At 32.9% G+C, this 19,843-nt stretch overlaps 1 protein-coding gene and 1 long non-coding RNA gene across 3 annotated transcripts; one reads left to right on the plus strand and one right to left on the minus strand.

Annotated features, from left to right (window-relative positions):
- Nucleotides 1-310: 310 nt before the first annotated feature.
- Nucleotides 311-1,249, minus strand: LOC134236456 (uncharacterized). Its single transcript, XR_009985612.1, has 3 exons — nucleotides 1,189-1,249; nucleotides 700-803; nucleotides 311-526 (listed from the first exon to the last, which is right to left on the minus strand). It is a non-coding gene; the product is annotated as an uncharacterized LOC134236456 (long non-coding RNA).
- Nucleotides 1,250-3,184: 1,935 nt separating this feature from the next.
- Nucleotides 3,185-19,549, plus strand: LOC134236458 (probable G-protein coupled receptor 139). Of its 2 annotated transcripts, none has more exons than XM_062718642.1 (2): nucleotides 3,185-3,200; nucleotides 18,268-19,549. In XM_062718642.1, the coding sequence occupies exon 2, from the start codon at nucleotides 18,274-18,276 to the stop codon at nucleotides 19,477-19,479; it is 1,206 nt and encodes a 401-aa protein (XP_062574626.1). In that variant the 5' UTR covers nucleotides 3,185-3,200; nucleotides 18,268-18,273; the 3' UTR covers nucleotides 19,480-19,549. The 2 variants fall into 2 exon arrangements, with proteins under 2 accessions (XP_062574626.1, XP_062574625.1); XM_062718641.1 differs by lacking the exon at nucleotides 3,185-3,200 and adding an exon at nucleotides 15,688-16,169.
- Nucleotides 19,550-19,843: the final 294 nt, after the last annotated feature.

Here is a 19,843-nt window from a genome sequence, read left to right on the forward strand (position 1 = left end):
CCCTCTTAGTGTAATATAATAAAAGTCTATTGAACTTTTTATGACTAATAAAATTAGGATTTAACTTGAAACGTGATTGTATATTTTTTTTGCTGGACACGAGTACGTTGTTATTAAGTTTTCAGGCATCTTTAGTTTAATTAGGCTGTTTAAAGTTAATTCTACGTTTAACGTCACATCTAAAGTTCAAAACCTACGAGGGAGGGAGGAAAAAAATAAACAAACAAAATTTTCAAACAATTGTGAATTTATTCAAATTAACCTATTCAATACATTAAAATCATTACAATTAAGTAATAAGAGCATTTAATTGATATGACACCTAAGATTAATTTCTCTAGCAGAGTTTTTCCTTAGTATATAAATCAGTTTTAGTCCTATTGTTAGCAAACAATGCAGTCTAAGACTGAATGTGCAGGAAAGTGGCTTTTAACTAGGCCTCAGTTGTCCTTTGGATTTATATGGCCACACGTCCATGGTACCCTGGAGGCAAATGCTTCTTCTTGTGGGAAAAGTTGATCAATATCTACAATCAAAATTATTGATGACAATATTTAAAAGTGTTCATGTTGAAATATCCTCAAATTGAATTATGTCGTATTTTTTCTTAGTACTAGATCTACTAGCATTAAGTTTTGAAAGTGTGAATACTAATATTTGGACCATACTGATAGCTGTTAGATTATCTTTATTTAATACCTTGAATTCCACACAAAAGACAGGATTCTTCACATCTTGGAATACCCCAACCACTTTCCTTACTCTCCTTCACTTGAAAGGCCCTATCTTCGGTAAGCTTCTCCCTGCTCAAATGGTTATGACAAGTATATTATCTTTCCCAAAAATTGTAGCTATTTGTAGGTACATGAATTATGAAGAAATCAATTACTTTACTCATTACTGTTCCTTTCGATTTTTACAGAAATATTTTTAATATGAAACATATTAATAAGATTTAAACGATGCTTTTCACTGTATATAAATCTTGGTTTTTGACACAGTTTCCACTCAGTAAAAAAAGTTTTTCGATTCTCTCCAAAATACAATGAAAAGTTCAGCCAATAGAATCACGAACTGAGAGTCTGTCACTGTCAGTCTGTACACATGATTCGAAGACTGAGTCAAAAAAAATCAACAAACAAGACTTTGTAATTAATATAATCATAAAATAATCTATTTTTTACTTACATTTATGGTCCCAAAGTCTTTAATTCTCTAGTTTTCATTAATAAGACACCAACTGCCTTAACCTGTTAACTGCGGCAATCAAAGCACATTTTCTGTTAGTCTCGTTCAACCAAAAATCTACGACCAAAGGGTCTTTCGTATTATCGTTTGTGACGCCAAAACGAGGCTTACCGAAATTCTGGTAAAGTTTTTGATTGGCTGAAAAGAACACACCTATACGATTTAAATAAATACATGATAAACCAGGAGAAAAATAACTTAAAGATGTAAAAGTTATATGTCTAAAAGTTAAAGCTGTTAGATAGGAATTGTTCACGGTGTTGCTCACCAGTTATAGGTAAGTGTGTTTTATTATGTCTTGCAAATATTCTGTACGAAAGCAAAAGCGAAAGTAGTGTAGCCCTACCTGCGTAATACACATTCCTTCGATTGATATTGTAATTTCTCGTTTGATGTCACAAATTAAAGATTAGTTTATCAATATAAACTCACAAACCAGAAGAAGAAACACATATAACATTTGTTTTCAAAAAGGATCGTCAAAATGAAAACAAGATAGCGCCCTCTGACGGTTACAAACGCTTACGTGATTCTTTACCAGACTCTCTGCTGGTCGGAGTTTACGGAGACAGCCGAGCGTCTGGTTGAACGAGACTAATTTTCTGTCACTACGGGAAGCAGAATTCAGTCGTTAATTGAAGAACCAAACCGGAACGGACATACGGAATTCCGAATTGTTTGTTTTTTTCAAAGACGAATTTCTCATAAACCTACGCGCGCGGGTGACGTTAAACGTAGTTTTAATTTTAAACAGCCTTATCTGTATGCGATAAATTACCAATATATGTATTAATTTATGGAAAAAGTACAACAAATATTTCGAAAGAAAGCTGATTTAATTTTACTAAATAAGGGCAATGAGAATGTTTAAAATATTTATCATCAGAACTGTGACACACCGTGTTGCACGGTGCACAGACACGCTGACTTCAAAGACGCCGACAAGGTTCGAGCTCCACGCTTAAGCGTGGACTTGCGGTCCACGGGGCCCCGTGTTTTTTGCGGAAAACTCGTGGCCTGTACTGTATACTTAGAAGTAAATACACTGATTCCACACGGTGTGATACCAGTGACGTCACAATATCCCATATCACGGATCGGTCCGAAAATCCCTATCACGTATCAGACCGGCGGGTCGAAAATCCATATCAAACCGAAAGTAACGCTTGTAGAAAGTTTAAAAGTAAACTTTTTTTCAGTGTCAACTACTTTTAGTACCAATTCTTATACTACATTTTGGGTACATTTCTAAAAGTGGGGGGCCAAACAGGCTTTGAATTAACATTTCCTATAGTGTAAGTAAGGTTGGGAAAAAAAGTGGGGGGGGGGCCAGGCCCCCCCCCCCCCCCCCCCCCGGATACTACGCCCCTGCAGTATGACTCAGAAATAAACAAAAATCTTAAGTGTTATTCAAAATACAGGCACTAATAAATAATCAAGTTTCTGAAGTCATAAACTCCTCATTTAACATGTTCAAATAATGATAAACATTTTTGAACTTATCTGAAATCCATAAGCTTTCGTTGCATCTTAATAAAATATTTTGTTTCTCACATATTTATTGATATGAAACAAAGTCGCGGTGGTAGTTAAAGTTTACGCATTTTTAATTAAATGTTGAATTTTAATGTCCTGGTGAGAAAAGCAAGATTTGAGATTTAAACATTGTCCGTTAATACGCCATGTGCGTGTTGGTCAGTTTGTGACACTGACATGTTATTTAGTAATTCTGAAATCAATCAGAATTTCCCACCATTCCATAATCTAAAAGCAAACACAATTCCCACGTTGTTGTTTTTCTTGGCTAATTTTCCTATTTACACGTTCATCATCAAACTAACCTTGGACGAGTTAGTTTTAAGACAATTGAATAAAAACAAGTGAGGATGGGTAATTCATATTTATTTCGTCCACTAACAGAATTATTAACTTGAAGGAATTCAATACATAAGGTGAGAAAAAATACATTAAAGCATTTCTTTATTTTATTTATTAAAACAGGCTTTCTTTGATGTAGTCAAAGTCGGTTGTAAAACCTCATGAGAAATAGAGGTTAGGGCAACACCACATGTAGCCAAAAAGACACAATAATCCAAGTTTGATAACGTACAGTAATCGCACTCAGAGGTCCATTGCAATAATACAAACAGTACACAGAGCAATCAAGTTAGATCTCTTAAAACAGAAGAGGAATTAGGTACCATGTATAGGAAAAAACACCAACTGTCTCCTTGTGCTTTTCGTCATGTTAAGATAAAAAGTAAATTCTGTGTAAAAATAATGGCCTAACAAATAGCATGGAAGAACCCAGGCAACATTAGAACTTATGTCAAATAAGAATGGCAAACAAGGTCATTATTGGTATTAGAATTAATGCAATGTTGACTAAAAACAAGATAAGAGATTTTCTTGTATCATCAACTTTATTATCATTATGACCTGCGTGTTTTTACATGTAGCATTGTTTAGTATTGTACAAAGAATATTAATGTGCTATCGTGTATCGCAACTACCATAGAACATAAACCCCATCTGCAAGTGAAAACAAGACAAACAAAACATCATAAGAAAAAGTAAGCAAAAGATGGCACAAAATGACATAGATAAAGGAAATTGGCGATAGAGCATTAATATAGCCATTATGATAGTCATTAAGTTTGCCATCAATGTCTTTTTTGAAAAAAATATATAAAATCGAATCAATGAATGAATGGAAATGATAAAAATCAATAATTGAAACAATGTATGTAGAAATCGAAATTGGCACATTTATTTTTCAATAATTTTTTTTTGTTTTATTAAACATTAATTATTATTGTAAGTACATAATCTTCCATACACACTTTATTACTTTATTTATTTTTTGTATTTTGAGAAAAAAAATAATGAATTTTTAATCTCTCTCCAATTCTTGTGAATTTTAAGCATCTGTTAGAGATAAATATCACTTACATGAATTATTACTTGATATTGCGATTACTAAACTTAGCGGAACTCTTTCGCAATGGAGGTAGGAAACATCTGTTGGATGGGGGCAAATGTGATATAGAATATAATGCAAGATCGATCATTGTAGAATTTATAAGGACAGATAAGTAAAAAATCCAGGTAGAATACCTTGCTAAACAATCACTGAACCACCCTAATCAATTTTTGAGAGGAACCAATCCTAAAATGTTACAATTTTAACGACATTTTTAACTAAGCGGACTCTTCTTATTAAATTTTCATTGAAAATCGTCACATTTTAAAGCTGATAAAATGTCCCCAACTTTTCTTATTTGACAATCTACTATTTGGAGTTCAATCCTTGGCAATACATTGTACTTTCGGCATAAAATTGTTCGAATCATTCGATAGTCACTACTGTAAACAATATCATGTGCCTCAGAGATTTAGAGCTTTCTCAACTCCACCGTCAAAGAGCGGTAGTAAGGTAGATAACTGCGAGGTAATAGCGATATTACGCATTAGCGTGATCTATGTATGCCTAACTAATTATTTGTAAGTAAATAATAGCTTTTTAATTCATCTAAATATTTAAATAAACTCCCCAGTTTTCTTCAATTTTTAACGAAAAAAATGTTCATACTTTAGTTTGCAATATAGAACACCAAATGAAAACATGGTATATATTTGAATTTTTTGCATAAATATCATGATGCAGACGTAGACAGATATAGACAGCGGGTAATTGTGTTAGACACAGACAATATTCTAAGAATTACTAGGGACATCCTAACGATAAATAGATTGCAAACACTGGTTCCTTATGTATTTTTCTCAACAGATAAAGACCTCTTATTGTTGATTCACTTCTCGTGAATTAGATCAGTCTTGGTGATGGAGAAACCAGGGTAAGACCAATGCTTTATTTATCAACGTCTTTGCTTATTGGAAATGCATTGTGATACAATTTTGGAAAGAAATAGTTCATCCGTATTACATGATAAGATTTAACTTGTTTTTAACAAGAATAGTTTGTTAAAGTACACATTAACTTTATTATGTAGCACTTTCGAAACCAATTTAGATCTTTGATTGGCATTTTACTTGATTTCTTCTGAAGGGTTTTTGCATGTTACTTCTGAATCAAAGATCTTGTAAGCCAGGAGACAATATGTCTATTGTTTTACGGTGACTATTACAAATTGGAATGTAAAGATTTCAAGTCTTAGATCTCTCTGTTTTGACATCCTTTTGTGACTTATTTTCTTGGGTCTTTTAAACAAGATTTTATTGTGGTTTGGTTTTTTAATAAGAACGTAAAATAAAAATGGGTTAAGCCTCGCTTTGTTTATACAATAGACGTTCAAAATGTATACAAAGTTATTATTCGTATTGACATTATCATCATAATCATCATCGTAATATTAAATGATGGCAATATAATTTTTTAATGCTAAGATTTACTGCAAGTATAGACAGTGAAAAACAATGTTTTTTTTCTGGAGTTCATGTTTTGATAGAAATACTCATATCAGCCTTTTTATTTCATTTTAATCAATTAAGCGCAAAATATTTCATCTTTAACCACGGAATTCAATCAATTGTATTGTCAATAAGAATTTGTGTAAGTTATTAATAGTTAAGATACACACACACTAAAAGTTTATGTTCGCCTAAAGTAATATTTGAGGTGGTATTTATTAATTCAGTTGAATGAAATATATGGAGATAACGAACGGTATTCAAGATCAAAAGTCCATAAAACAATACAAAACAGGAGCAGAGCAATCACGGACCTCCAAAACATCAGAGGTGGGATCAGGTAACATGGGGTAGTAAGCATCCCCTGCCGACCGGTCACACCCGCCGTGTGCTCCTTGTCATGATCGGGAAATAACGGAAAAATCCGTCGTCAATTCAGTGTATAAATGATGGACTGACATTTAGTATGAAAAACGTCAGTCAGCATTTGACTCAATGTTAATCTGTATTTGCTAACAAGGTCACTGTATCGAACATAGAACTTAAGAAATGATGACTGTAAACGAGACTACTTATATTCTTGTTTCATCAGCTTGTTTGTCAATAATTTACCTCGTTTTAGAAATTGTTCATACGTAGAGTATGTTCTTGCGTATCGAATCAACTGAGATATGTAAACTCCGAATGCAGGTGATGAAGGTATATTGCTGCATAAGTAAGGGAAGTCGACGATAGTAAATTTAAAGGCATCACGTTTATCATTCCCCATTTTCAAAAGGTGAGTTATTTCCCCTGAAGGGAACTCTTTTACTGTGTTTAATACGCATGCGCTATAAATAAAGTCACTTCCGCGGACGTTCTTGATGTAAAAATGTTCATGGTGTAATGCCTCTGTCATAAGGAAAAATGTTATTGTGTTTGTGAATAAAAAGAAATCTTAACTGATTCGTATTTTTTTAAAATTGCCCACTCATAGTCTCTTTCTGGATTTGTATTAATGTGTATAGTAGTATAATAAGGCGCTTTGTGAGCCCCCCCCCCCCCCCCCCCTTCTTACAAAAAGAAAGAAAAGAAACAAATTTCTGATAAAATGCTGATGCATATTAGAATAGGCCTATTTAAAAAAAACATTTTTTTAAAAAAAGCTAATTTTCGGTAGTGGATGTTCTGCAGACGGATCATTATTATTTACAAAATGTGCAGAACAAATATAAGTATTTTTAGTTTTTACGAATTAATCTAGCCTGCTGCAGCCATATTTTCTTCTCTGCATCTCTAGGAATTTTTTGGAGACTGATGACATGTCCATCTACAGTTTTACCCCTGAAATTGCTGCATATACAGCAGTAGTTCGTCTTCCGCGACCGGTACCAAGAAACTGCGTTTTTGCTCGATTGTATGTCATAAAATAGAACTTTTACTTACAAGAACACATTTGGTGACAATTAAAGGCCTATTTCTGTTTCCAGAATTTTTTATTTGTAAAATAATTGATTCACTGCATGTATAGTATTAAAACTTTGAATTGAATTCTAAATGAATAATTTAATCTCATGTGCTCATGAAACGAAGAAAGACTAATTCAAATAGCATCGACCTGAATTCGTGTTACATATGTCGTATAAAATCTGAGCTGCATTTAATCAAAGTTTTAGTGCAGGATCTAAGCATATGTACATGCATATTCCCGAGTAAAATACACATTTTGTTTTAGATCAGAGAATTGACAGCAGAAACACGAAATTGATACAATAATTTCCTAGCGTATTTCTTGTTAATTAACGGAAAACATTTTTTTCTCAAGTGTTATTTATGTTTAACTTTTTCTATTGAAAATGTTCATTGAAAGACAGGTTGCCCCCCCCCCCCCAACACACACACAGTTTATACTACGGTAAAGTTATATAAGGGAAATGTAGTATTGTTTGCCAAGGAACTGATACTGAAATAAGAACCTTTTCGACTTTGGGCAAGGTTTTTCTTTGCTTGTCTCCTTTCCAGGTAAGAAAAAACATATTATTTCTTTGGCTGCCTCCCCCCCCCCCCCCCCCCACTTTTAAAGACGATGCTACGTGCCTGGCTAATTCGTATAGCTTTCTAGAAAGGGGGGGGGGCAACAGACCCTTTATAAAATCGCTTATTATCAAAAAAAAATTGCAAACCGTCTCCTTCTTTTAAAATTTTTAATGCAGCGTGTAAGTTGATCACTATTTTGTTGGATTATCGTAACGTGTAGTCCGCGGAAGTTATGCTAGTGTAGAAGAGTTCCGATTTTGAGGGGAGATAACTCACTTTTGAAAATGGGGAATAGAGCTTGGTTGTTAGATTACCATTATCGTCTTTTTCAAGTAAAATTTATAAATATGAAAAAGATATGTAAGACTCTGTGGTATCTTTTATCATGAGCTCCCAAGGATATATCGTTTCGGCATATATAGGAATGGAAATAACCATTGTTTTATCGACAGTACGTCGTCGATATATCTAAATGTTGAATTGAAGGCCACAGCAAGTGTTTTCTTCCTTTCACGCATAAGATTTTGCACAAATTCTGCTTCATATGAATACAAAAAAAGGTTTGCTATTGGACTTTTACGAGAAGCGCTGACTTTAACAGTCGACGAATTACTCTCACACTTGGACAGTGTACGGAAGCTCTTTTACGATAGTAAACGAGGGTATAGATATTTGGTCCAATCTTTAAGTCAACGAAAACAACGGGCTATTTCAAAGCACAGATAAATTGCCCTTCAAGAAAATGACAATTATCATACCCTCAAATCCAGGCCGTCACATAAAAGTGCTCCTAACACCATTTCTATGACCATTAAATAGGTTTTCTTATCCATTATCAATTCTGTACCTCCGTAGATGATACAGGTTTAAATGTCCAAGTAAACAGTCAGCTGTAAAAGTAAGCGCTTCTCGAAAAAAAAAGTCCAATAACGGGCCTGCTAATAAAACTATAGATTTCAATGTTTATGTGGTACAATTATCGTAAATATACAATAAAATGCTTTCTTTGGCTGTTAGTACTGAAATTAATGTCGCAGCTGCCGCAGAAAAAAAATAACCCGCGTAAGATTCAAAATAAATTCAAGTAAAGTTTTCAAAAATTAGGATTATTTTAAAAAAGAAGAGCGCCACGTGCACACTACTGAAATAGGACGTCTATTGAAGTCGCTTGCTTTTTTCTCATACTTAATTCAATACTGTTTCAAAGAAAAAATAGGACTCGTGTTTAATGTCTGTTTAAGTTTATTGTTGAAGTTCCTTTCCTTATGTCATTTTTAGTTAAAAGAGAGACTTCTTTTAGACTTTTGAACATCCTGATTTACAAAGACTTTTGATATCAGATCAAAAGTGACACATTTCCCTCCTTTTTTGCTTCTGAGAAGAATTCCCTCTTCCTATAATAGAATTTGTAAAAACCTAAGCTAGGTTCACTCTATGCATAAAATGGTCCTGTACTTGTATCAATAAATTAACTATCACCCTCTTGCCCATTTCATATATCAAAATAAAGCAGACACTTAGCGCTTTCATTTCCTAAAATAAAATTTCTTTTTGAGAATCCAGATATTGGAAAACAGGCTTCGAGAAATTGCAAAGTTCTTGAAATTTTCAGAAAACATGCGTATTTGACTACCTTCAGCAAAGAATTAAAATATGAGCACAGCCCACGATCCAAAAAATAAAAAATGTTTTTTGATCTTCAGAAACAGATATTTCATTATGTATTTGCATATTTTGGATCAGAGGTTGTGCTCTGATATGTAATATTGAAAAAATACTTCAACTTTAGACCATTTTCAAAGGAATTTACAGGATACCGGTATGAGGAAAATTACGCATTTTAGAACGTCATAAATGCATTGACTAGAAAGAAAATTACGTTATCATTAATAAATACGTGGTCACCAACACTCCAAGGGATAAATACTGCATTTTCAACCTAAACAGAACGGTTTTGATTTTTCCGAAATTCTCACTGTCAAATAGGCCTAAAGTGGCTCTTGCTCTTTAGTTATTTAAATTCTTACAATGTTGGCCGTTACGAAATATCTATCACATAATTTTACATGCAGATATCATTATAAGTTTGAGCTGTACAATAGGATGTTCAGATGAAATGTACCTACTTGAAGAAGTAGAAATGAGATTATACCTAACTTAATTTTGCTATAAGCTTTCATTTAGAATGAAATAGAAAATCAATGTTTGCTTGTACCTTGGTTTTACCATAGTTATATTGAAATTTAGATCAAAGAATGAGGTCAAAGTCACAAAGAAATAATTTATCTCTGACGAAACTGCTTCAAGTGACATGATCATTATTAAATCCATGTTCAACACTTCATATACATTGTATATTGAGATAAAAGACAAATAGCTTGTGTCTGTAACTACTAATAGAAGCAGACAAAGACATAGCAAAGCATTGTTTTAATGTGTTCCAAGCAACGAAAATTGCGTTTTATGACTTTCATCTGGATTTAGTCTCAAATAAGACCAATAACACCCTCCGTGTGCTCTTTCTTATGATCCGACAATAGGAAGAAAAGTTCGTGAAATAACTGCAGAGCAATTTATATGAAAACAGCGGTCAAGATTCGATTTAATGATAGATTGTTTTTGCAAATTATATGTAAAATGTACTTAATAACAAATGCAGTAAGTTCGGGAAGACTTCAATATTACATGTATTACTGGTTTCTTTTACTTGTGTGGGAAATAGTGTCATATGAGCTCATAGTAAAAATTCTTCACACAGATTTTATATACTGCGAAAGATACAAACCAGTAACCTACAACATTTTCACTGAACACTAAGTGGTGTTTCCTAAGGGTGACAATTGCTTATGAAGCCGCTGGCAGACTCTTTTAGTGCGTTATAAAATTGTATTATCGTGTTTGGTTGTTTGTCTGTTACGGAATAATCTAAGGACTCTCTGTATCACAATTTTTGATAATTTTTCCAGCATGATTTGTTTGTCAAAATTGCTTTAAATAGGTATACATGCTTCCTCAAGGTGAAAGATACTGCATTCGTAAATTTTGACTCCAATGAGCTTCCATTAAGGAAATTTTAGGAGAAACAAATGAAATGATCGACTCAATACCTTATAAACCATGTTTTACATACATGTACTTCCACAAAAAATATGCAGATAACGTCATATCAAATTCATTCTTGAATTCGAAACTATTTGTGGTAATCCATTGCTAAAGATGCGTTGTGAAATAAAATTTAAAAAATGTATTTAGCATTGGAATAAATGCAAATCGTCCATTGACATTCCTTAAAATAAGCAATTTTATTGGTCAGATGAAACATGGCTTAATAACGAACGAAAAATAATGCCACCTGGTTTAATTACTAATACTTAAATTTTAATGAGCACTTGAAACTTAATTTTATGAGAATAAGATGTCAGATACTCAATTCAGTGTTGTATTTTCTGCAGTAATGTATTCATTTCTACAGATAATATGGTCTTGTTGCATACATTCAAGGTATGTTAATTTATATGGTGATTTCGATTTTCAGAAATTTGCAGATTTTTGCAGTTAATATTCAATTTTTTTCAATTTCGCACATGAAACTTTCTTAAAGATACAATTTCAGTGCTTAACGATCATTAAATGTACAGTAGTGCCAAAAGAAGAGTAGTGATCCCCCATATTTTGTTTTACACGCTTGTGTGTAGATACTAAATATATACAAAATAGATAAAACATTCTTTAGAATTTTGATAATAGGATCCAACCTCATAAAATAATTGTAAATCGACGAGGTATAAAGATTTTTATATTCACATATTATTATTTATAATTAATTTCATGATTTTCATGCTTAATTTGATTTTTTAAATTTTAAGTTTGTATGGTCACATGATCTGCCAATCTCATTCTTTGTCTCTTTAACCTCAAGAGGCCTCTATCAACTATTAAATGAAAAACACAGACAATAATTTAATTGTATATTTAAAAAATGCCATCTTAACCTTCATTTTATATCGTTTCCTTTAGATATTTCGTTCGTTGTCACCTGCAAAAAAAAAATATTAATGAAAAATTATTTTAGATTCAGACAAGCCAGTATCTCAAAATGTTATACTTCTTCTATTTATTATTTTCTGAATTTGAATAAATTAGCATATTTCTTCGAGAACAAGCCGATCAAAATATTGTCTTATTCGACAATATTTACATGTATCAAGCACATACACCAATATTTACATAATGTACACAAAGTTATCATATAGTGCATATTTTAATTGATTTTGAACATGTATGATATTTCACAAAAGCAGAGAGCAAACAAAAAAATAAGTCTTTGCTTAAAGAAAAATGTCAAACTTAATCGTGTATTTTTCTAGATCTATATTCGAATTATACATGGAGTTATTTTAAATGGGTATAATGTAAATGTTTTTTGAATTTTATAGAAAGAAATATTTCCCTTTTTATATCTTGTTATCATAATAGCCTATGACACTGTTACTAAAGAAAAATAGAGGCAAAGGGAAAATCAAAAAAAAAATGTTATAATCACAACATTCAATGTTTTTTAGTTGAATATGGAGTTTTATTTCAATCGTGAAATAGAATTTCTTGCTTCATACTCGTGAAAATACTGCATCAAAATATCATGTTCCACTCAAGAAATGAATTCCATATTCAACAAACGAAACTTGAATATCCTCTAATATATTAAACCAATTGCATGTACTTTTAAGAAAACAATTAATTTTCAAGACTTTTGGAATCGAACATGCGATTAACAAATTTAATTATAGCTAAGCATAATATTGAATCGTGAGGTTAATATATAAATTATCTCATTTTTGTCACTAAGCTTGCGGTTGCTTAATTTGCTACTAGTGATTGAATTATATGCTTTAACTGCTAAAAAAGTCCATAACGAAAATACAGATTGTCAGTTTTATGGGACGTTGACAAGTTTTCAGCCACAAAATGAGTGTGTCTTCATATTCTGGTGAAAACTGTCACTTTTTCTCAGATTAAAGTAACAAGAGGCCCATGGGCCACATCGCTCACCTGAGAAGCTTTGAACATTCCGTTCTTTACCAGATTTCCCCCTTGTTATACATGTTGTTACCCCACCCTACCCAACTGATGATAATTTAAACAATTTGAAATCTACACTACCATAGCATGCTTTGATTCAACATAGTAAAATTCTGATTCCCCATTGTGGCCCCACCCTACCCCCCGGGAGTGACATGATTAGAACAATTTAGAATCTACACTATCCCAGGATTCTTCCACATAAGTTTCTGCTTTTCTGGCCCAGTGGTTCTTGCAAAGAAGATTTTTCCTATATATTTCTGTGTAAAACTTTGATTCCCCATTGTGGCCTCGCCCAACCCCCGGGGAAATTTTTACAATTACACTTGCTTCCACATAAGTTTCAGCTTTTCTGGCCCAGTGGTTCTTGATCCCCCATTATGGCCCTGCCCAACCCCCGGGGGTCATGACTTTAACAATTTGGAATTTACACTACCCTGGGATGCTTCCACATAAGTTTCAGCTTTTCTGGCCCAGTGGTTCTTGAGAAGAAGATTTTTAAAGATTTTTCCTATATATTTCCTATATATTTCTATGTAAAACTTTGATTCCCCAATGTGGCCCTGCCCTATCCCCGGGGGTCATGACTTTAACAATTTAGAATCTACGCTATCCTAGGGTGCTTCCACATAAGTTTCAGCTTTTCTGGCCCAGTGGTTCTTGAGAAGAAGATTTTTAAAGATTTTTCCTATATATTGCTATGTAAAAGTTTGATTCCCCATTGTGGCCCCGACCTATCCCCGGGGGTCATGATTTTTACAATTTACAATCTACACTTCCCCAGGATGCTTTCACATAAATACTGGCCCAGTGGTTCTTGAGAAGAAGATTTTTAAAGATTTTTCCTATATATTTCTATGTAAAAGTTTGATTCCCCATTGTGGCCCCGCCCTATCCCCGGGGGTCATGATTTTAACAATTTAGAATCTGCACTACCTAAGAATGCTTCCAAATAAGTTTCTGCTTTTCTGGCTAGGTGGTTCTTGAGAAGAAGATTTTTAAAGATTTTTCCTATATATTTTTATGTAAAACTTTGATTCCCCATTGTGGCCCCGCCCTATCCCCGGGGTCATGATTTTTACAATTTTTACACTTCCCCAGGATGCTTCCACATAAGTTTCAAAGTGGTTCTTCAGAAGAAGATTTTTTAATGACCCCACCATATTTTTGTCTTTTCTTGATTATCTCCCCTTGTGAGGGGACTTGGCCCTTCATTTTCACAATTTAAATTCCCCTTCATATAAGGATGCTTTGTACCAAGTTTGGTCAAAATTGGCCCAGTAGTTCTTGAGAAGAAGTCAAAAATGTGAAAAGTTTACAGACGGACAGACATTTAAAATCTTTGACCTCTGAAATGAAATGAAGTAATAATTAAAGGTAGATTTTTTTGTAGAACCTTGTGTCATTGAGAACACTTTTCACATTCATTACTGTGGTACTATACATGCCGTATTCATAGTATTCGTAACATGCATCAGATCTCTAGCGTTTACAAGCTTATATTTCGGTCCTCATTCAATACATATGGTGAACTCTTGTACATGTGCATGTCAGTCACACGCTAAACCAATGTCTAATGGCTAAGAGAAATTGAGAATTTAAGTATTTGATAAGAAAACATACCCCAACTTTTCACTACAGTGTATTTTTTCTATGAACGATTGCGTTTTCATTTACAATTTTATCTTTTTCTAAGATGAAAAAATATCTTTTATAGTTAATGAATGTATGTGTACATGTAAATCACCAATGTTTAAGACTTCTAGACTATATATATAATGATTTTGTATCACGAAACGATCACGTGCCGAATCACGTGTTCTAATGGATTCTGGTACGTTTTTAATAGACGTAAAAATTATATTATCTGATAAAATCAAAGAATCATTTTTATCATAACGAATTTTTTAAAACTTTAATTTTCAATCATTAGAAATCAGATAATTGGAAAATAAATTACTCATTTTATAAGACTGGAACAAAATTTCGTGCAGATTTATTTAATAATTTCCGTTTTATTTCTCACTCCTCCTTGGCACCTGATCTCCCTGGTCCGTGATTTCTCTGCTCTATCGTTGAAAGAACTTTTGAGCATGAATACTGTTCTTTATCTCCATATATATCAATTATAAACTCCTACAGTGAAATTCTATCCTACGATCAGGAATTTTTTGGCAGGTTAGTTCTTTTGTGAGGATGAAAAGGGTGATATTATTTAACTTGACAAATGAAACTTTCCATATCGTCTTTCTATGTAGAATTTCCTTTTGTTTGTTCTACATGCAGTGGTCATTAATTTGAATTTAATTTAATAATCGAAGGAACTAAACTACATGTCAATTAAAACTGAAAACGAACTAAAAATGAATATTTCTATAAAGAAACGTTATATTTTGGACCCACGTATTTGAGTAAGTTTTGCTCAAATACGTTTTATTGAAATGATATACATGATTAGAAACTATGAAAGTTAATGAAATAAGTTAAAACTAATTTTGAATTTTGAAAAAAAATGCACGGATATGGGGTAGAATAATCAATTGTGACTCTAAACTCAGGATCGTGCTGTTTTTTCTCTAGTTCTTTTGCGGTACTCTTTGTCATAATAGTAACAGGGCATTGCTGCAATCAATTCTCTCGTGTCTACATCTGCGGAAGTAATGATATCACGTGTACAAAAATATTATTGTAATGGGTGATAAGTAGAGATTCATAACAAAACAAAGGGATTAACAATACGTCAGAGGGGGAAATACAAGCAATAGATTTACGTTTGTTTTTCTTTTTTGAAAAGAAGTGTTTTGTTAATATGAAAAAAGATAGCACAAAGCAGAGTGTATTGAATAGAAAACAATGCAACGAGGAAGGCTTTATCTAGCCATCAGAGGTCAGATGGTCAGACAAATAATAAATACAGAAATAATGCTGGTGAGTTGCCACAGACAACATGTATCAGCATACCTCTCCCATTATGTTATCTAGGAATCTGCATCCTAGAAGCCGTCGTAGAAAGAACCAGTTCAGAAGTGCAGTTTTCAGACCTATAGGTTGTGTATGATATCAAAATATTCTGAATTGGAAATAACTCTTTCTGGTTATGTGAGTAAAGGGATCATATTAACTCCATCACTCAATGAATGACTATTTACCCTACATAGATTTCTAATGGATGTGTACATTTTACCTGATGTCAGTAACATGTATCCAAATCCATTAACTCAGTAACAATAGAAGACCTTTCAGAGTGCCGATCAGCTGTTGATGAATGTGCAAAAACATTTTAACTACAACCGTATTGATGCTTAACAATATGTGACGTTTATTGAAAGTTCATTCATTTATTTCTTAAACCTCTCTCGAATTTGCCTACTATGTGAATGATTAAGTCGCTAACAGTAAGTTTTTCTATTTAAAGACGGTTGTTATATTAATTTGAGAAAAATAATACAATGTTTCCAATTCATTTTTTTTAACAACGTTGATTTTGATTAATATTAGACATTAGCCTATCTATAAAACGATGACACGTTAAAGTAGAAACTGAACTACAGAAAAAAAATCAATTTTCAGAGCTAATAACGATGAATAGAGTTCCCATATATTCTTTGATTAAAATCTAATGCCTATTAACAGTTTAATTGTATTTCTATATGGTTATCAGTATTTTCTGTCTAGATATTCCTTCACTGTAAAAAAATAACTAGTTAATGTCACGAAGAAAACTAGTAGATTCACTGTCCATACAATCACTACCTTAATAGTAGTTTTACCAGATATTGGTATATTTACTAGATAAGATAAGTAAATTTAGAATTGATTAACTTTCAAAAAAGATTACGACCCCCGCTCCACAACTACTATCTTAACCAGTAAACTGAAAGTTTACTAATCACGACCAACGCTTTACGAAACACACTAGTTAAATTCACTAGGTTTTTCTTTCAGTGTTCCTAAATTAATAGAGTGTCATCTTTTTACTCCATTACAAGCAGGACACATGTAGGACTGGTTTCTGTTCCTTTTTAAAAAAAAGATTGACCATAAGTAATATGGTTATTGTGATTATTTTCACATTTCAAGGGTATTCGCGTAGATTTATTCATGAAATACGAGTATATGGACTTAACGGATAGTATATATTCAAGCTCAAAATACAAAATACAAATTTTGGAGCAGACCAAACACGGACCTTTGATTATGCTTCAGAGATGCATTTGCCCTGGAGTAGTGAGCATAACCTGCCGACCAGGCAAAATCTGTCGTGTGCTCCTTGTCATGATCGGGAAATAACGTGAAAATCCGTGGAAAAGCATTTCACTCATTGATAGATTGTAATTGCTGACAAGGTCATTGAATCGACCATAGAACTTACAAAATGATGACTCTCAATGAGACTGCTGATTTTCTCGATTCATCAACTTGTTGATCAATAACTTACCTCATTTTGGATATTGTTCATACGTAGAGAATGCACTTGCCTATCGATTCAATTGACAGACAAAAATCCAGGTGATGCAGGTCATGAAGGTATATTGCTGTATAAGTTAGGGAAGTTGACGATTTAAAAGTTAAATTCATCACTTTTATCATAAAGCTTGGTTGTTAGATTCTCAGTTACGTCTTTCTATAGTAAAATATAAAAATATGAGACAGATGTGTCATACTATGTCATATCTTTTTTTTTAATTATTGTGTAATGAATCCTAGATTGGAACAAACATTCTTGTCCTCCCCGTGTTCTCTTGTAAACTCTAGATTGTTTTCTTAGCAACTATTTATAAACTATTCAATAAAAAAGGAAAATGTTGATAGGTTAAGAAACTATTAATGAAATGGTCAAATGTAAAGATTGTTTAGTAAAAACAAATAAACTGAATGTTATCCATATTTTTATACCCTTCCTAATCATGCTCAATATCTCTTAAAGAAATTAATAAAAATAAATTCCTGTTCTTAAATATGGGAAAGTGCAAACAACATATTAAAAAGAATAAAAAATCGCAATTAAAAATTGAACTCAATATTTAAAGTACTTTCATTCTGTTTTTGTTTGACGATATTAAGTTGTTTTTAAATTCAAACACACAGATTTTATTGCTATAATGATAAAGTAAATTCAAAGACACTAGTATGTTACAAAGATAGTCTTTAATTCTATCTTTGTTAACATACTAGTATCGTGATTAAATTTACTTATTAATGATTCTCTTACAAGAAGAAAAAAGAATTTTAGACAAAATAATACAATGATTTTCATTTTAATTCTTAAGGCACTGAAAGTTATTTTTATGGCACCTGGTCCCACCTCTGATGTTTTGGAGGTCTTTGTTTGCTCTGCTCCTAGTTTGTATTTGTTTTATGGACTCTCGAATACTGTTCGTCATCTCTATATGTTTCATTTTTGTTGTCAAACAATATTGGTGTGAAGCTCGAAAGGTTAAATATTACAGACGTTAAAGCATAATTCTCATTTTCCTCTTCTCTCTTTTGTAGACCATCATGTCTGTAAATGTGTCCTTCGATGATAACCTTACCTCTCCACTTAATAATGAGTCTTCTACTGCTGTGGCCTATGACTACTACACAATCTACAAGACCTTCTGTCCTGGGGCGGTAAAAGTCGACAAATACGCTACTCCTTACACATACGTCATCGGATTTCCTGGAAACTTATTTTCTCTTATAATTTGGCTTAAACGACGCATGCGGAACTCCTCTGGATATTACCTTGCTGCTTTGGCCCTTGTGAATCTTTTGTTTCTGTCTCTGCAAGTAATATATGAACTCAATGAAAAATGGAAAGTGAAATGTCTGGACCTACCATTTGTTTGTGAATTTTACCCCATTATTTTCTTGACCTCCCAATATCTCTCTCCGATCCTCGTGTTGTCTTTTACTATTGAGAGATACATAAGTATTTGTCACCCATTCAAACGGGACGTATGGTGTACAACAAAACATGCGAAAATTGCAATTATTTCTACAACCACTGGTTGTTTATGCATAAACAGCATTCAAGGTTACTTTTGGTCATATGACTCTGACAAAAAAAATTGCCTTCTCCGAGATTCAGTAATCAAATACGGCACTAAATCTCTCTGGGCAATATGGACCTGGTGTGTGGAAGCATTTGTGTTCCTTTTGGTGCCGCTGTGCATTCTATTTTTTAACATTCTTGTTATAAAAGAAGCACGAAGACTTTCAAAATTCGAGCAGAGCACGTTACATACCCAAAACCATCGGAATTCTGCAACGACAGTAATGTTACTGGCGGTCTCTTTTTACCAAATATTTACGACACTTCCGGTGACCATTGTCGTTACTTTGTATCAAACGTTTCCCTTGGGTGATTTTAGTGTTCTACCAACCATAACGGATACATGGAAAGCTCATTTTCAGTATTACTGGGCCAAAACTATCATTGAAGAAATAGGTTTGACTCATTATGCGGGAAACTTTTATATTTATCTATTAACTGGTAAAGTGTTCAGGAAAGAGTTCAAAAAGCTTCTGCGGCCTTTGATTGGTGGTTTGAAACTTAACCTTACAAATACGTTAAAGAATGAATATTCAAATGTTCGGAACGGGGGTACAAAACAGGGAAAAGAAGTTGCAGTGACCAAGTGCAATGGAAATGAAAATGGACATCCTAAGGAAAGTTCAGAAATCGATCCAATTCTGAGCTTATCAGAAACAAAACTTTGACATCATAAGTTTAAAGTATTAATCCAGTTTCCAATCAAAGATGGAACCTATCCATATCAATAAACCATGTATTATATAAAACTATTAATTAAAAACATGTTTCTTAAGGTAAATTTGGCAGTTTATTCTGGAGTACAGAAAAACAGAAAAAGAAAAAGCAAAAATGCTAAAGATACAGTGAGTGAACATTGTAAAACATAGAGCAGTGAAATATTCACTGAAAGGACAAAATTTTTTATTTCTTGCTTTTAGAGCATATTTCGTTTTTTGGAGTAGCATTGGATGGTTGTGCTGAGTAACCACTATCCAAAAAATATGTGTGTCCACTTGTATTGTCTGAAGGGTAGCAATATATTTGTTTTGT

Source organism: Saccostrea cucullata, unplaced genomic scaffold, assembly GCF_032062105.1.
Source record: "Saccostrea cucullata isolate Sc308-1 unplaced genomic scaffold, CSIRO_AGI_Scuc_v1 ctg42, whole genome shotgun sequence".
Lineage (NCBI taxonomy): Eukaryota > Metazoa > Mollusca > Bivalvia > Ostreida > Ostreidae > Saccostrea > Saccostrea cuccullata.